Source organism: Sceloporus occidentalis, unplaced genomic scaffold (genome assembly GCF_023333645.1).
Source record: "Sceloporus occidentalis isolate IW3139 unplaced genomic scaffold, rSceOcc1.0.p SCAF_43, whole genome shotgun sequence".
NCBI classification, from domain to species: domain Eukaryota; kingdom Metazoa; phylum Chordata; class Lepidosauria; order Squamata; family Phrynosomatidae; genus Sceloporus; species Sceloporus occidentalis.
This window is the reverse complement of record NW_028317023.1, coordinates 3,288,473-3,303,690: the sequence shown is the minus strand read 5'-3', so window position 1 is coordinate 3,303,690 and position 15,218 is coordinate 3,288,473. Positions and strand designations below refer to the sequence as shown.

At 42.7% G+C, this 15,218-nt stretch overlaps 1 protein-coding gene across 1 annotated transcript; it reads right to left on the bottom strand.

Annotated features, from left to right (window-relative positions):
- Positions 1 to 7,042: 7,042 nt before the first annotated feature.
- On the bottom strand, positions 7,043 to 14,886 carry LOC149289701 (nuclear envelope pore membrane protein POM 121C-like). The gene is made up of 12 exons (XM_089490228.1): positions 14,759 to 14,886; positions 13,451 to 13,663; positions 13,200 to 13,358; positions 12,451 to 12,528; positions 12,147 to 12,318; positions 11,664 to 11,755; positions 11,162 to 11,235; positions 9,657 to 9,784; positions 9,474 to 9,576; positions 9,228 to 9,380; positions 7,738 to 9,141; positions 7,043 to 7,140 (listed from the first exon to the last, which is right to left on the bottom strand). The coding sequence occupies exons 1-12, from the start codon at positions 14,884 to 14,886 to the stop codon at positions 7,043 to 7,045; spliced, it is 2,802 nt and encodes a 933-aa protein (XP_089346354.1).
- Positions 14,887 to 15,218: the final 332 nt, after the last annotated feature.

Here is a 15,218-nt window from a genome sequence, read left to right as displayed (position 1 = left end):
CTCGGGCAGGGGGACATGGCGACTAAATGACACTCTCTTGCAATCTTCCACTCATAAAACGCAACTCCAATCTGACCTATCTCAATACTTCCATGACAATCATTCAGATGACGTGCCCATTGAGACAATTTGGAATGCACATAAAGCCGTTATACGCGGGCGCCTAATAAGCCTTTCGGCTCATGCTAAAAAACAATATACTTTCTCCCGTGAAACCTTACTATATAAATTATATGATTTAGAGATACTTAACAAACTTAACACCACAGATTCTCTCATAAAAGAGATTAAACGTACCCGTCAGCAACTTGCGGATCATGATTCCCAACGCACATCTTACATGTTGATGAAGTTGAAACATCGCTTTTATGCCAAAGGCAACAAAGCGGACACACTCTTAGCTAGAAAATTAAGACTTACAGTGGCTTCCTCTAGACCTTCTCACTTAAAAGACCACATGGGACGCCTGATCTCCAACCCTTCCGCTATGGTCGAAGTCTTTGCGGATTTTTATGCCAAACTATACAATATCCGTTCCGACACCTCGACTCACCACCCATCTACCTCAGAAATTAACTCCTACTTAACTTCCATTCGCTTACCGACTATCTCCCCTGAGGTTGCCGATAGTATTAATGCTCCCATCGAATTGAGGGAAATTGAGAGAGCGGTGGCCCAACTAAAAACCCACTCGGCACCAGGCCCTGATGGTTTCACTTCTTCTTATTACAAAACTTTTCTCCCCACATTAGGTCCTTATTTGTTAGCCTTATTCCGTTCCTATATGACTTCAGGCACTATTCCACCTGAGAACTTACGAGCCCATGTGATTACGATACCCAAGCCTGGCAAACCAACCGACTCTTGCTCCAATTACAGACCAATTTCCCTCCTCAATTGTGATGTCAAGATATATGCCAAACTACTTGCCAATAGACTAGCTCCCCTTCTCCCCTCCTTGCTTCATCCGGATCAGGTGGGCTTTGTCTTGGGCAGGCAATCATCAGACAACACCCGTAAATTTATTAATCTTCTCTGGGCAGCGACAAAACGCAAATATCCTACTTTATTAGTCTCCTTTGACGCTGAGAAAGCCTTTGATAGGCTTCATTGGCACTATTTAAAAGCGACCCTTATTAAATTCGGCCTCCCCCCCCTTTTTGTTCAAGCTGTTTTTGCCCTGTACTCCAATCCTACTGCTTGTATCTCAATGATGGGTTTTCTCTCTTCCCCTGTCCAAATCACGAATGGTACACGTCAGGGATGCCCCCTGTCCCCTCTTCTCTATGCACTTGCGCTTGAACCCCTAGCGGAAAGCATCCGTTCTGACCCCTCTATCAAAGGTTTCCCTATCTCGGCAGACTCTGTCTGCACTTTAGGTTTATTTGCAGACGACATTTTAGCCTCCATCACTTCACCTACTACATCTTTACCTGCTCTCCTCCATCAGTTTGACACGTATGCCAAAATATCTTATCATAAAATTAATATTGCTAAAACGCAAGCAATCTGCCTTAATATGACGCACGCACACACTACACAACTCATTTCACAATATCATTTTGATTGGAGGGACTCTTATCTCACCTATTTGGGAATTAAATTGCCTAAAAATATCCACTTGCTCAATGAGGTCAATATTGTTTCCATATGGAAACAAATTAAATCTGATATTTTCCGTTGGAGTCAGTTTGAACTCTCTTGGTTGGGGCGAATCAACGCCCTTAAGATGTCTGCTCTTCCTAAGCTATTATATGTTCTACGTACAGTGCCTGTTGCTCCTCCCCCGATGCTGTTACATTCCATACAAACTTATTTTGTTACTTTCACTAAAATCAAGGGTAAATCACGGATCGCTAACCGAACCCGTTTTGTCCCTAGGCTTCAAGGTGGCCTCGGTATCCCGCATATATTATCTTATCATGAGGCCTGTATATTATCTCAGGCCTTAATGTTTCATTCCACTTCCAACTCTCCTGTTTGGGTTACACATTAGGATGCTATCCTCTCGCCCTATACAGTCTCTCAACTCCTATGGACAAAACGCACATATCACCCTCCTCTCCCGGACTTACCTCCCACGACTGCCTATATGTTGACCATTTGGACGAAAACCCTCCGACGTTTTCCTTCCCGCGCTCGTTTTTTTTCTTTTACGCCTTTAGTAGCATTGGAACTTCTCATTCCTAATTTCACTTTACGCAACTGGCTTCGCCCAACACTAAAGACCTTGGGTGACCTATATCAAGGTAGTACTTTAGCTCCTTTCAGCCATCTTACTTGCACACACATTTCACATCATGATTTTTTCAAGTACTTACAAATCCGTCATGCACTTCACACCACGGTCACCCCAGTGACTCCATCTCCCCTTATTCTACACCCGATCTTAAAACTATTTAAGTCGGCTCTGAATATTAAGGGAGCAATTTCATGTTGGTACTCCCTTTTGCTTTCCAGGTTTACTAGCACTAAATTATCTCACATGCAGGCCTGGGAGAGGGAGTTGCAGACCACGTTTCCTCTAGAATCCTGGTTAGAAGCTGAATCAATGATGCAGGGTGTTTCCCATTGTTTAAACCATCTGGAACTCCACAAAAAACTTAGCTGTCGTTGGTACCTGACGCCGGTCCGCCTTTCCTTTATGGTCACTGGTTACTCCAGATCATGTTGGAGAGGTTGTGGCCAAGATGGCACAATGTTACACATGTGGTGGTCTTGTCCTGTAATAATTCCATTGTGGAGGAAGATATTTTCCATTATCAGTTCCCTACTTCATATTAGATTAGACCCTCTCCCGGAAACTGCACTACTACATATGTTCCCTGAGACCCCCCCTAGTCCTGTCCGTAAATTGGTCGTCCACTTTTTTATAGCTGTAAAGTTATGTATTGCACGCTCGTGGAAATCTGCCACCCCTCCACTTCTATCTGAGGTTTTGACTGTTTTGGATAGGCACTGCTCCTTAGAAAAGATGTCACATCAATCCTCTTTCCTGTGAACTATATCAAAAAATTTGGTCTCCCTGGCTCAATAATCGTGATACCGTTTCCCTTGATGACTGATTCACGCATTTATTTACATTATGTCCATTACTGTGTTTATTGCTTACAGTCCCGCCCAACTTTTTTATGTTTTGTAATACCTTTTTATGTTTTGTAATACCTTTGTATTTACTCTTTTTACTTACATCAGCATGTTCAATGGCTCCTACACTCATCGTGAGTGGTCCTGCTGTAGGGGTTGACCGCGCTCTCATATTTGACATACTTTCCTCAGACGCCGTCTCCCACTATGCCATGCATTGTTTCTTGACCAAATCTCGCCGGGTTATTTGAGTGGTTCCTCGCACTGCATTGTAATATGACGATTCTACACCTCACTTGGTTTCTTTATTTTGCCATGAGTTTTAACACATGAGTGGCCTTCACATGAGTCATTCTGTATTTCCACTGTTAGTTTTTTTTTTTTTAAATTATTTTGTTAGCCCCTTTGGGCATCTAGTTTGCGGTTTGTTTGTTTGTTTTTTCTGTTTAGAAAAACTAAAAAAGGATTTAATTCGGATTCATCATTTTTCACTCTGTACTGATTTCATGACAACATAACGCACCAGCCTGCTGGCTCACTCGCCTTTATTTGATATGGATCCATTGTATCTTTGCTTGTTTCTTTCTATATCATTGTATCTTATTATGGATTCCTCTGTACATATTCCGCAGCATTTCATGGGATCATTTTCCTTTTTCGACTGCGGACACTAGATGTATGTATTTTCATTCTTTTGTCTAAGAATCCGAATAAAAATGTTATTTACAAAAAAAAAAAATGAAAGATTTGCTAGAGCACACAATTGATTTGGGTGTCACATACTCATCTTTCCAAATATTTGAGTCTTAGCACTTTAATGTGGTCCCTACATGGGTACATATGAAATAAACTTACAAAAGGTTACAGCAGATTCTTTTAATTTCTGCAAATAACCTGGGGTGATACTTGAAGGCTCTAATGAAGTAGCAAAGCAAGAACATACCAATATCCAGCAGGGCTGGTAAAAAATGCCATGCTGCTTGTGAATGTTTATAGGATTACCACAATGGTGTGTAGGATAAAGTAGTAATTAAGCATTGGTGGGGCTTTGTTTTATGATCAGTTAATGTAGGAGGGGGAGAATAACCAAAAACCCATATTGAACCCAGTTGAACTAGAAGACTACTATAGTAAACATCAGTTACATAGCACAAGAGTTATCCATTGTATGGGACGAAGTTGTGTGGCACAGTTTACAAGATGCGGTTTATTTTTGCAGTGTTGCACATTAGGCAGAAATAGCCAACCATGAATGTTTATGGAAACCCCTGCAAAGCACCAGAATACTTCATAGCGGGTCCAGCTCAATCACCATTTATGACGTATTATCCATTTTTTGCTTTGCTTAAGATGCTACAGTACCGAGTCACACTCACCCCGAGTAGATAGAATGCGCAGTCCAGTTAGAAAAGTTTAACGGTAGTAAAAGCTCACGTAGAGGAGAGAAGCGTTTCAGCTCAGACTTTCAACAGCAATACGCTTTCAACAGAGACCTCTAGGTTCTTCTAAGCATATTCCGGCATAGTAAATGAGACGGAGACCTGTACTCAGACTGAGTTGCTCCCCTGTAAAGATCTTCCTTACTACTGAAAGCTCAATTGCTCAAGGAATTAACCCTTTTTATTCCCCCAAGCATTAGCCGAGACTTAATGTAGGGTACAAATAGAACTCAGTTTATGGAAGACAGAATACATATTTATACATGATAGGATTACCAGATAGCCCAGCACCTCCATACAGTTGTGGCTGTCAGGGTGGCCATTAATGCCCACCTGACAGTCACCATTTCTGGGTGATCCAGAGCAATCTGCATCAGTCCCAGGGTACCAATGGAGGGCTCAGGGTCCAAAGATATTTTGGTCCAAAAAGACATGACCCTGAGCGACAGTGTTGTAAACTTCTCCGGGAATAGTACGAGCAGTAGCCAGATCAGGGTTCCATAGCCACGGCTGGGTAAAACCCAGTCCTAAAGATTTCTAATAAAGCCAGGGTTCCCAAAGGAGCTCCCTCTCCACAACCACCACAAGCTTAATGTAACCCCAAAAGAGCAACATGGCAGGACAATGCACATCCGTAGCGACACAGTTCCAATTGTTGGCGGGCATCATCGCAGTCAGGCACATAGAGCAGTTCCTGGCTTGTAGAGCCCCCCCATAACCGTCTAGTTCTGGCCAGATGGGGTTCCCCCCCCATGAGAACAGGGTTACTTAGGCATAAGAGGGGACTGGGCAGGTAGGGAGTATCCCCAGGAATGCATCAGTGCCCCCCACCCAAACACACACATAGCCTCAGGGGTTACCATGCCTTTCTTTGGCACCTGCCTGGTCAGGAACAGCTTACCCAGTAGCAAGTTAATTGTTCTCTATTCTGAATCAAAGTGAAAAGTAGTTCGAAAACACAACACTTAGTTTCTTGAATTTTTTTTTTTATTTAAAATCAAATTTTAAAGACAGAAGACAATATATAAAAAGTTTAGAAAACACATCCCAAACCAAGTTCAGCCAGTCAACTGTTATCCACTACACACTCAAACATACACAAACCCATTCTAACCATCTGGTTGCTGCAGACTGCCGTGTTGACGTACAGATGAGTTTAGCTCCATCTAGAGCTCTTCAAAAATCATAAAAAATATAGTTTGAGACGAGCAAGAAAACAATAAATAGGACCAACGGCCATCAAAACAAGTCTCTCCTCTTAGCCATATTCGAATTTGGTAATCTAAGAGCATTGTGGCACAAGAAAAGTCCTCACCCTACTTACTAACGAAGAGGAACTCTAAGTTGTGTCTGTACTGCAATGAAAATGTGAAAGGCTGGCCTACATATACAGCATTAGCCTAATGGTCATCACTCAGGTTTCCACACAAACATTAATATTTATTACTTACTACAGCCTGATGTACTCTACCATGCATACCAGTCTCTCATTAGAGGTAGCTTACAAATACATTTTATACGTCAAGACAGGCCTTCCTGCATCGATACTTTTGCTTTCATGTTTGCATTACTCACATTAAAGAATCTGCTTTTAGCAAAGGTAGCAGTTCTAGACCTCTGGGTGCTCATTGGTCACCCCACCACCTATTGATAAATTAAGATCAGTTTAGATTACAAGTTTGCACAGTGGCTTCTTCTAGAAGAGAATGGACTGCTAGCGCCTCGTGCCCAAGTCACTATGTCAAGACACAATCCACTTTATGGATACCAACATAAAGTGAATTTGGGAACGTATGCTTTTGCAGACAGGCAATGCCTAGAGCTCTGAAGACATTAAGTTTTAATTAGGTTGCACACGTGTGTTAAACAAGCACAATAACATTGTGCAAAAGGCAGTCTATCCAGTACAAGTACCTCAAGCAGGCAGAACACATGACTTCAGCAAGTGGCTCATTGCAAAACATGGGGAGGCCTCCTCCAGCATTGGCAAACAAAGCCTCCTGCTAAACTGCCGTAATACTGATGGGCTGCTTGTCCAAACAAGGAGCTGCAGGTGAGACGAAGTGCCTCTCAGAAGGCATAGCTAGTGTTGAGACAAACATGTCACAGCAACTCGCCTTCCATTAAATAAATGCCTAATGAGTAATTTACCTGCTGTATGCATTAAAGTTCTTGTTTGAGACCCTTTGACTCCTAGCCATATGAACACATTCTCTGATCTGAAAGTGCACATTGCCAAATACAAAACATTCAGAGACGAGGATTCTCAGATAAAAGTCTGGCAATATATAGGGTTCCAGGTTTTCTGAAGCCAACGCTGCCATGTGGAACTAGACACCCCCCAAACGCAGTCTAAAATCCAATACATCTTCAGCATTCAATGTGCTGCTTGGAGCATTGCACGCTAATCTAACAGATCACGTTGGCTGCAATGAAGATGCTGCAGAATGGCGAGAATGTCTATCGACTGAACAATGGGAGGCGTAAACAATATAAGGAGCACCGTCACAACACTGTTACTTCTTGCGTGTATGTTGACGCCGTGCCATAAGTCGCTGACGAACTGCTGAAGGCTTTGATCCAGAACCAATCGAGAAGGAGGGAGTTGCTGGACCTTAAAGAGAATGACATGATTCAGTGAAGAGATTGAAATGAAGATTATGCCATTGTTTGACTATTTTCATACACCACCTTGATTATATGACTACAATAAATTACTTATTAACCAGGTCAACTTACTGAATGAGGGATTAGCATTTTGAAAGCCTGGAGCCGGAGACCCAAAAGGTACAAGTGGTGTAGAAGCAGCCTGGCCAAATGCTGGAGTAGATGTTCCTGGAAGATTTTATGGGAAGGGAGGAATAAAATATATAATATATATTTATATATATATTTGTTTTTTTTACAACATTCAATCCTTTGTCCCAGGGGTCCTCAGTGGATTAAGAGGGTTTTTCACCCTCTATGGACAGAGTCTTGTGCACTAGGCCAACATTAAGCAGATACCGCATATCATTTGTGCGAGTTCAGTTATTTTCATACCAAGTACAAAATATGAAGTATGAGCTCCCTGGGCATACAAGTTGGGATGGGAGTGGGAGTTACTTTAATTGTAAGTACTATTTGGGGAGCAAGCTTTGGTTTAGGCACTGGGATGTTTTAAAGGACCATACAGGAAATCTTTGTTCAAACACAGAAATAGAATACTTACCAAATGGCATCTTTTGCTCTGTTACACCAGGGGTCCCAAACGCAAAGGTGGTGTTCGGCGAGCCAATGTTATTCTGGTTTGTAGCAGTGTTTCCAAAAACTGATGCAGAAGGCGCTGTTGATGCTGCACCAAAGTTGAAGCCATTGTTACCAGTAGTGCTGCTCTGACCTCCACCACCAAAAGATCCTGCACTGTTCGTTGTGCTCCCAAACCCAAATGGGGTAGGATTACTACTCACAAACGCATTAGTATTTGGTGTGCTACTGCTTGTTTGTGTACTATTCATATTGCTGAATGCAGCAGCTTTTGTAGAAGCAGGGGTAGCATTTCCAAAAGTCAAAGTGGTATTTGTTGTCCCAAACGCTGGCTGTGAGGTACTACCAAAAGTGGGTTGACTACTGCTGGATCCAAAAGCAGATTGAACACCTGATCCTCCAAAGGTGGGGTTGGCTGTAGATTTGTTTGCCTGTAATTCACCACCAGTACTACTATTAAAGGCAGCAGTGCCATTGTTACTAGGGAAAGAGTTGGTTTTTGAACCAAATGTGGCAGTGAAAGCAGAGGTGGCAGATCCAAACATGTTGGATGACTTGGGTTGGGTTGATGTGCTTGATGAACTGCCAAACATGGTGAAGCCAGTGCTGGCCTGTAAATTAGGCGTCTGCACAAACGGAGCAGCAGATGTTTGGGGGGCATTGACCATACTGCCTCCAAAAACTGAAGACATGCTGGATGTGGTTGTAGGAAGGCTGTGAGATGGTCCACTAAACGGGAATGAGGGCACTGGATTGGAGACAACTGTATTGCTTGTTGACACAGGCAGGGCAGCTATTGATTTTGATGAGTTACCTGTTGCAAGCCCTGTGGCAGCGCCTGTGCTGCTGAGATTGGGAAAGCTTGGGGTAGCATTACTGGATACCGCCTGTAAAGTAAAAGACGACGAGGCGGGTGGCTTGCTACTTGAATCCCCAAATATGGGCTTAAACATGGCTGCTGAAGTAGCAGCAGGCTGGTTAAGGCTCTCCCCAAACACTGGTTTAAAGGTCGGAGCAGTTTCAGAACTTGAAGTGGCTGGCGGAACAGTAGAGGATGAAACAGTCGGTGGTGCACCAAAGATAGGCTTAAAAGCAGGCTGGGAGCTCTTTTCCTCTGGCTTTGTAAGCATTTGGAGGAGAAGACCACTTTTTGGAGATTGGGGTTTGGGTTGAGTTAACCCCAGTGGCTGAGGAAAGGTGGTGCTACAGGATGTAGACATTAGAGGAGCAGAAATACTTGGTGTAGCGTTAGATAAAGAAAACTGAGATGCAGCAGAGCTTGCGTTGACACCAAAAGTTAGAGTAACATTTGGAACAGCGGCAGTTGCTTTGTTGGTAATCTGTTCCAGAGTAACAGTTGCTGCAGGTGCTATAAAAGGAGGAAAAAAAAAAAGTCAATACCAGCCTGCAGACCTGGAAGTACAATACATGTGTGGGGATGGTCAGATATCTTACCTGGAGGACTCTGGCTTTGCATCTTAGGCATCTGTAGCAGAGAGTTGCTGCTGGCAGTGATACTCTGCAATCCGGGAGTGATCTGTGTAGTCAGTTGTGTGAAGGGTACAGAGGAAGCTGTAGATGCCGGCATCGTACTGCTAGGAGGCACATCTGTAAACACACACACACACACACATCATGGGCAGATCTTCACATAAAAGGTAAGCACATTTTATATGTAAAGTTTAAAACATGCTTGCTCACCCGTTTCGTCTTCAACTGCCTTGTTCAACTTCTGAATAACGGTCTGTCGCTCGGAATCAAACTCCTTTGAATTTATGTTGTATCTCACAAGAGGCGGCGGCAGCTAAAGACAGATTACAAACACTTGATTGACTTTTCTGCAGAAGGCAGCCCCCTACAGCAGTAATTATATATAAATCTTACCAACTGATACTGATCACCTCGCCCTGAACTGACAGGTAACAGTTTGCATTTCCTGCCGCCGGTCACACCACCACTCTCGGAAGTTGAATTTATAGCAGAGGACCATTTGGAGATGGGCGTGTCAGAAACTGAGAGAAGATTAGAATATTTTTATTATTATATTTAAAAAAAAACAAAATACTGTCTGCGCTTCTCACCCTAATAAAGTTGGCAACAAATATATAAACATAATATAAATGAGAGGTTTTGGTTATATGAATTGGCCAAAGCATAATCTGGTTTTGGTAGCAGTATAAACTGCTTTGTGTGCCCACTATGTAGGAGGTGAGAGTAGGATCTCACCCTATTGAGAGTGTGCCTTGACGTGGCGGGTGAGCTTAATTATGCTTTGGCCAATTCATATAACCAAAACCTCTCATTTATATTATGTTTATATATTTGTTGCCAACTTTATTAGGGTGAGAAGCGCAGACAGTATTTTGTTTTTTGTATACATTGTACAGCCAACACACTGTATTTGCAGCATGCTCACACTGTTTGGTAGGCCTTATATTATACATTTGTATTTGAGCCTGAGACTAGCTTAGCGCACCGACATTTTTTCTTTTCCCTATTATTATATTTACACTATTTGACCATCATGCCAGATCTCCTGGCATCGGCCAACCCAGATAGTGAAGTGCGATTCATCACCGAAAAGATTACATTTCCACTACTCCAGTGGCGGTGCACTTTACATCCCTCTATCCAATGTGCAGCATCGCGCATGATGATCTTCAGTTTGTATGAAGATGCTCAGCCACGGGAACCCAGTTCATGAAGTTCCTGACAGTTCTTGGGCCATTTCTTCCAGAAGCAGTAACTCACTGTAGTGAGCTACACTACAGGGGACAGGTGATTTTTGTGCACACTCTAAGTGTGGTCTACTGCTTTGTGGATTCCTCCTAGATGCTTCCACATCTCAATAATGGCACTTGGACAAGGACAGAAATTCTGCATACTGACTTGTGTGGCAACCTATGACCGTGCCGTGCTTAGTGACTGATCTCTTTACCCTGTCAATATTTGTCTATGGAGATGGCAGACCTATGGGGCTTTAGTTTATACACCTGCTAAAAATAGATGTGGCTAAAACACCTAAACACAATCAGGAGGGGCATGAATATACTTTCAGTGTAATATCACACAGCTTATTAGCATTTCCACATCTAAATTTACAACAAACTCCATTTAAATCTAACATTAAGATTAGAAATGATGTTATAATGCAATACCTTATGTGTAGCTTTTTTTAGAAAAAGGACAACGCCTAGGTTTTAAGTATCTTATAATTACATTAAACCATTCGCCTGTACATAATGCTGGCTTACGCAAGACTTTGGGGATATTTTTTGTATTCTGTTTATTGCATATTTGTCATACTGTGGCTATACGGTACAGCATTGGTCTGTGGTCCATAGATCAGGTAAAAGCACAACTAACTTGACCATAAAACACTGCTTTACCTTGTCCAGATGAGTTATTGCCACTATCAGACTTCACAGGAGTGGACTGACTTGTATCTTCATGCATGTCCCCCCTGAAAGATAAGACAAGTTTGAAAGCCTGCAACTATTGAATCATTAGACAACAAAATCTAGCACAATATATATCACCCATATGTAACTGAAGCCATACACCCAGCAAACAGAATATTGGGTTAACTTCTCTTCTGCTATAATTCTTAAGCCAACATCACCAGTTAATTCCTATAATTGTGTGGGTTTGTCTTGTGCAGGGTTGAATCCTTTAGTTGTGTGCAACAGGACAATAGTTCTGGCTGTCATGTTAACGGGTTAAAATGGTTTGACAGACCAAATGTTTGTTTAGCATAGAACTCTGGCAATATCGCTATCACTAAAACCATCAAGTCTTCAAGAGGGTGACTCAATGAACAGCAGCTTTGTGTCAGAGAATCAACTACAAAGACCAGAATAAAATACACTCCAGTGGAAGCCATTTACATACTTTGCTTTCTTAACAGGCCACTCTGGCGTCTGGCATCTGGAAGAAGCTGTGCTTGAAACTATAGAGTTATTCAGCATTGATCTTTTTCTTTTCTGAAACAGAAATACAAAGATAGGTTCTAAGGATTTGCTAAAAGCCAATAAGCAAATTATTATATCCAACATAAACCAAAGGCCAGTCCTGCCACAGAAAAATCAGATGTGAATATTTGAATCCAGACAACTATGAAGTTTTTCCTGTTTTGACATATTAAAGCACTCCAAGTACTTAAATATGAATTCTTCTATGGTAGGGGTGTCAGAAACTAAGCTATCCCTTTCATGCAGAACATTAGGAACAAGTAATTCATATTAAACGTTCTATTAAATTGCATCCAAATAAATCACCGTGTCAATTCTTGAAATTATTCAACATTTGAGAATAAAAAAACCTCGCCAAAGCCATCACCAACAATAACTGTAAAAGCTGCACTTGATAAGGTACCTGCAGAAGGTCTTTGGTGGAGCTGTAGGAACTGGTAATAGCGTTATGGGCAGACATTGGAACGCCGCTCATAGTGGTGTTGCTCAAAGAACTGTTGGAGGATGTGCGGGAACGTTTACTGGTGGTCTCATCCACAGCCTGCATGTTTTGCCCTCTCTTCATACTGTCTGGCCTGCCAAGATTCAGTTTCATCATATTAGCCAGGGACAAACCCTTAGAACCTGCACAAGGTATTCACAATATTTTTTGTGTCTATACAAAACTTTAACTAGCAGAGGTTTAAAGCACCAAGTAGAAGCATTACTTTGAAAGTGGATACGATTGGAGTCCATTGGTCACTAGCAGCTCAAAACCAGCACCGCTCCCTCTGCTGCCGTGTCTCCTGTAGAAGAAAGATGCAAAACTCAATTTCAGTAAAGCCTTTTAAAGATATTCACTGAACCCAGTCTTTGCGCCAATGAATGTCCCATCTACCACATCAGTCAAAACACGTATTTAAAGCCATTAAAGCCTCACTTGACCGCTACATTAAGCAATAATTAACTAGATTTCAATAGTCTGATACAAACAGATCTGATGTGCTCACTTATCGCTATACAGAGAGCAACTAAAATATAAACTAGGTCTGATTTGACAGGGTCTTAAAGCAGGTGGGACACTTACCCAAATCTGTACGGGTAACATGAGATGCTTTATGCAGACAAACTCAGGATTCACTATCGAGTTGTTCTAAACAGTGATTCACTCAGTAGTGACAGTGAGTTCAGAACTCTGGGAGTCTGCAACCTGAACCGCTATAAAGTCACATTGGACTGTTTTAGGTCTCGATTACAGCACTGTAGTGCTAGAATAGAAACTAACCAATTTCAACACATACTTATTAGACTTTACTACATAAAGGAAAAAAAAGTTTCTCATTTCACTTTAACTTCTGCATACAACGGATTATAGGAAAGCCTGTCTGGTGTAAGATGTTTTGATGGCAATCAGTGGTAATGCCAGCATGCGAACGCACACACACGAACTGTAATTGCTCCACAGTTAAATTCTAACCTCCTCTTGTTCACTATGCCGCCAAACACAGTGTTGTCGTCATCTTTGTTTAGCCTCTTCTTGCTTTCTCTTATGGCATTCAACACGGTCTCCTTCGCACAGGGATCTGGAGGACACTGAGTAGAAGGTGACGCTGGGCTCGGAGAAAGTAAATTGAGGCTGAGAAAAAAAAAAAAAAGACGGGTTCCATATTATGTTTTCCACATAATTCAGCTACAGCAAGCAATGACTGCAAACAGGACATTACTTACACAGGAGAGTGGGCAGTGCTGGCATCCGGACGGGCTATTTTTACTGTGACAGGGCTGCGAAAGCCATGATTTCTTGGGGACAACAGGGTCTTCCGCTGATAGCCATCCAAGCATACCATGGGTAGCGACCCTGCCATATTGTACTGCGGCTGGTGAATAGGGTAACGCCGCCGTGGGCTCATATAGGCACGGTTAGTCACAACAGGTGTCTCCCTAGAATACAGACGGAATTATACCTACACATCCATTGGTAATCGCTACAATCAGAAATGATTCCGGCATTACAGCCCATTAGTCATTTTTACATACTACCACTAACATTTAACATTCAATATGCAAATATTAAGTTATAAATAGAAAACAGACTGCTAGCATTTACCATCAGTACTGTTAAAACAAGAAAATTGGCCATCATACGCATTTAAGCACACTGATGGCTTTTGTCCCTTTTCCTCGCAAATTCAAACAGTGATACATGAGAATATGCATTTGATCTAATTCACACATTCACCGCTAGCCTGCTTAAGCTGATTTGGGGGGGGGGGTCCTCTCAGACTGGGGACAAGCAGAATCATTTTTTAAGTGTGTGGTACACATTGAAAACAGGTGGGGGATTCTACAGAAGCACCCCCATGTATGAGATTTGTTTTTTCTTTATAAAAGCTACAGTTAAGTGGCACTCAAATGATATAATCTTTGCTATAACGGTCTGATTTATTAAACGTATATCATAATCTGGCTCAGTGTACCAGAACCATATCATAGCAAAGCTTACAGAATCTTGAGTGCCACTTACCTGATCTGGGGGGTCTGCATCCAGCCCCTGGGTCACAGAGCATCGACCTTTTTCTTCCCTTGAGAAGCGGGGAGTTTGAGAGAAGAGATGCCAAACTTTTGGAGTACATATTGTCCTTTAGAAGGGCTGTCTGAGGCTAAGCTGTCCGAGGCTAAGCTGTCCCTATAAGCGTGAGTTAGACATTTTCAAAATGAAACGTTATCGTGCGCCAATATCTCATTCATCACTACGCAGACATGTGTCGTGTACTCGATGTACCTCGGCATGCATAGGAAATCGGTGGCATCACATATGGAAACGCAACATGCATCGCCTATAAGCCTGACCATACACAGAACCATGAGAATCATGGCATTAACCACGAGTTGTATGGTTTTTGGTATACATTCAATTGAAACATTTTAAAGAGTACATGAGATCACAGGGTCTCGGCACCATGCAGCTGCCAGTTAGGGTGGTTACACAATACAGGACGATTAGGAGCATCAGCTTTTAAACGTGCTGCCATTTACCTGAAGGAGAGGCGTCTGGCTGGGGTAACCACATCTGGATTAGGCCTGGTCAGCATCGCCTTGATCTCCTTGCCCCCTCTGCCCAGCGCCCTTGGCGGGGGCTCTTGCTTTCCCATATAACTCCCCATGAGTAGGAGGAGGTCTGCCGGGCTCCACTTAAATGCGGCGGTCTCTCTCTGCCTCCTGGGCTGAATGTGCCTTAATCGTTTAGCGGGAACTTCAGTTATGCCTAAGAGCTGCCTCCACTTAGCTAGCCTCCATATCTGCCTCCCAGAGCTCTTATATACCCAACACCCAACCAGACACAGTCCGCACGCGCTGAGCAGCGGGAAACAGTACGCAAACACACACAGCAAGAACGACACAGCCAGAAGCTTGGCCACCGGCTGCAGCTTCCGCCGAGAAGGGTCCCAGAACAACAGCAAAAGCCAGCAACCAAACCCTCCCCTGTGCCCTTCCG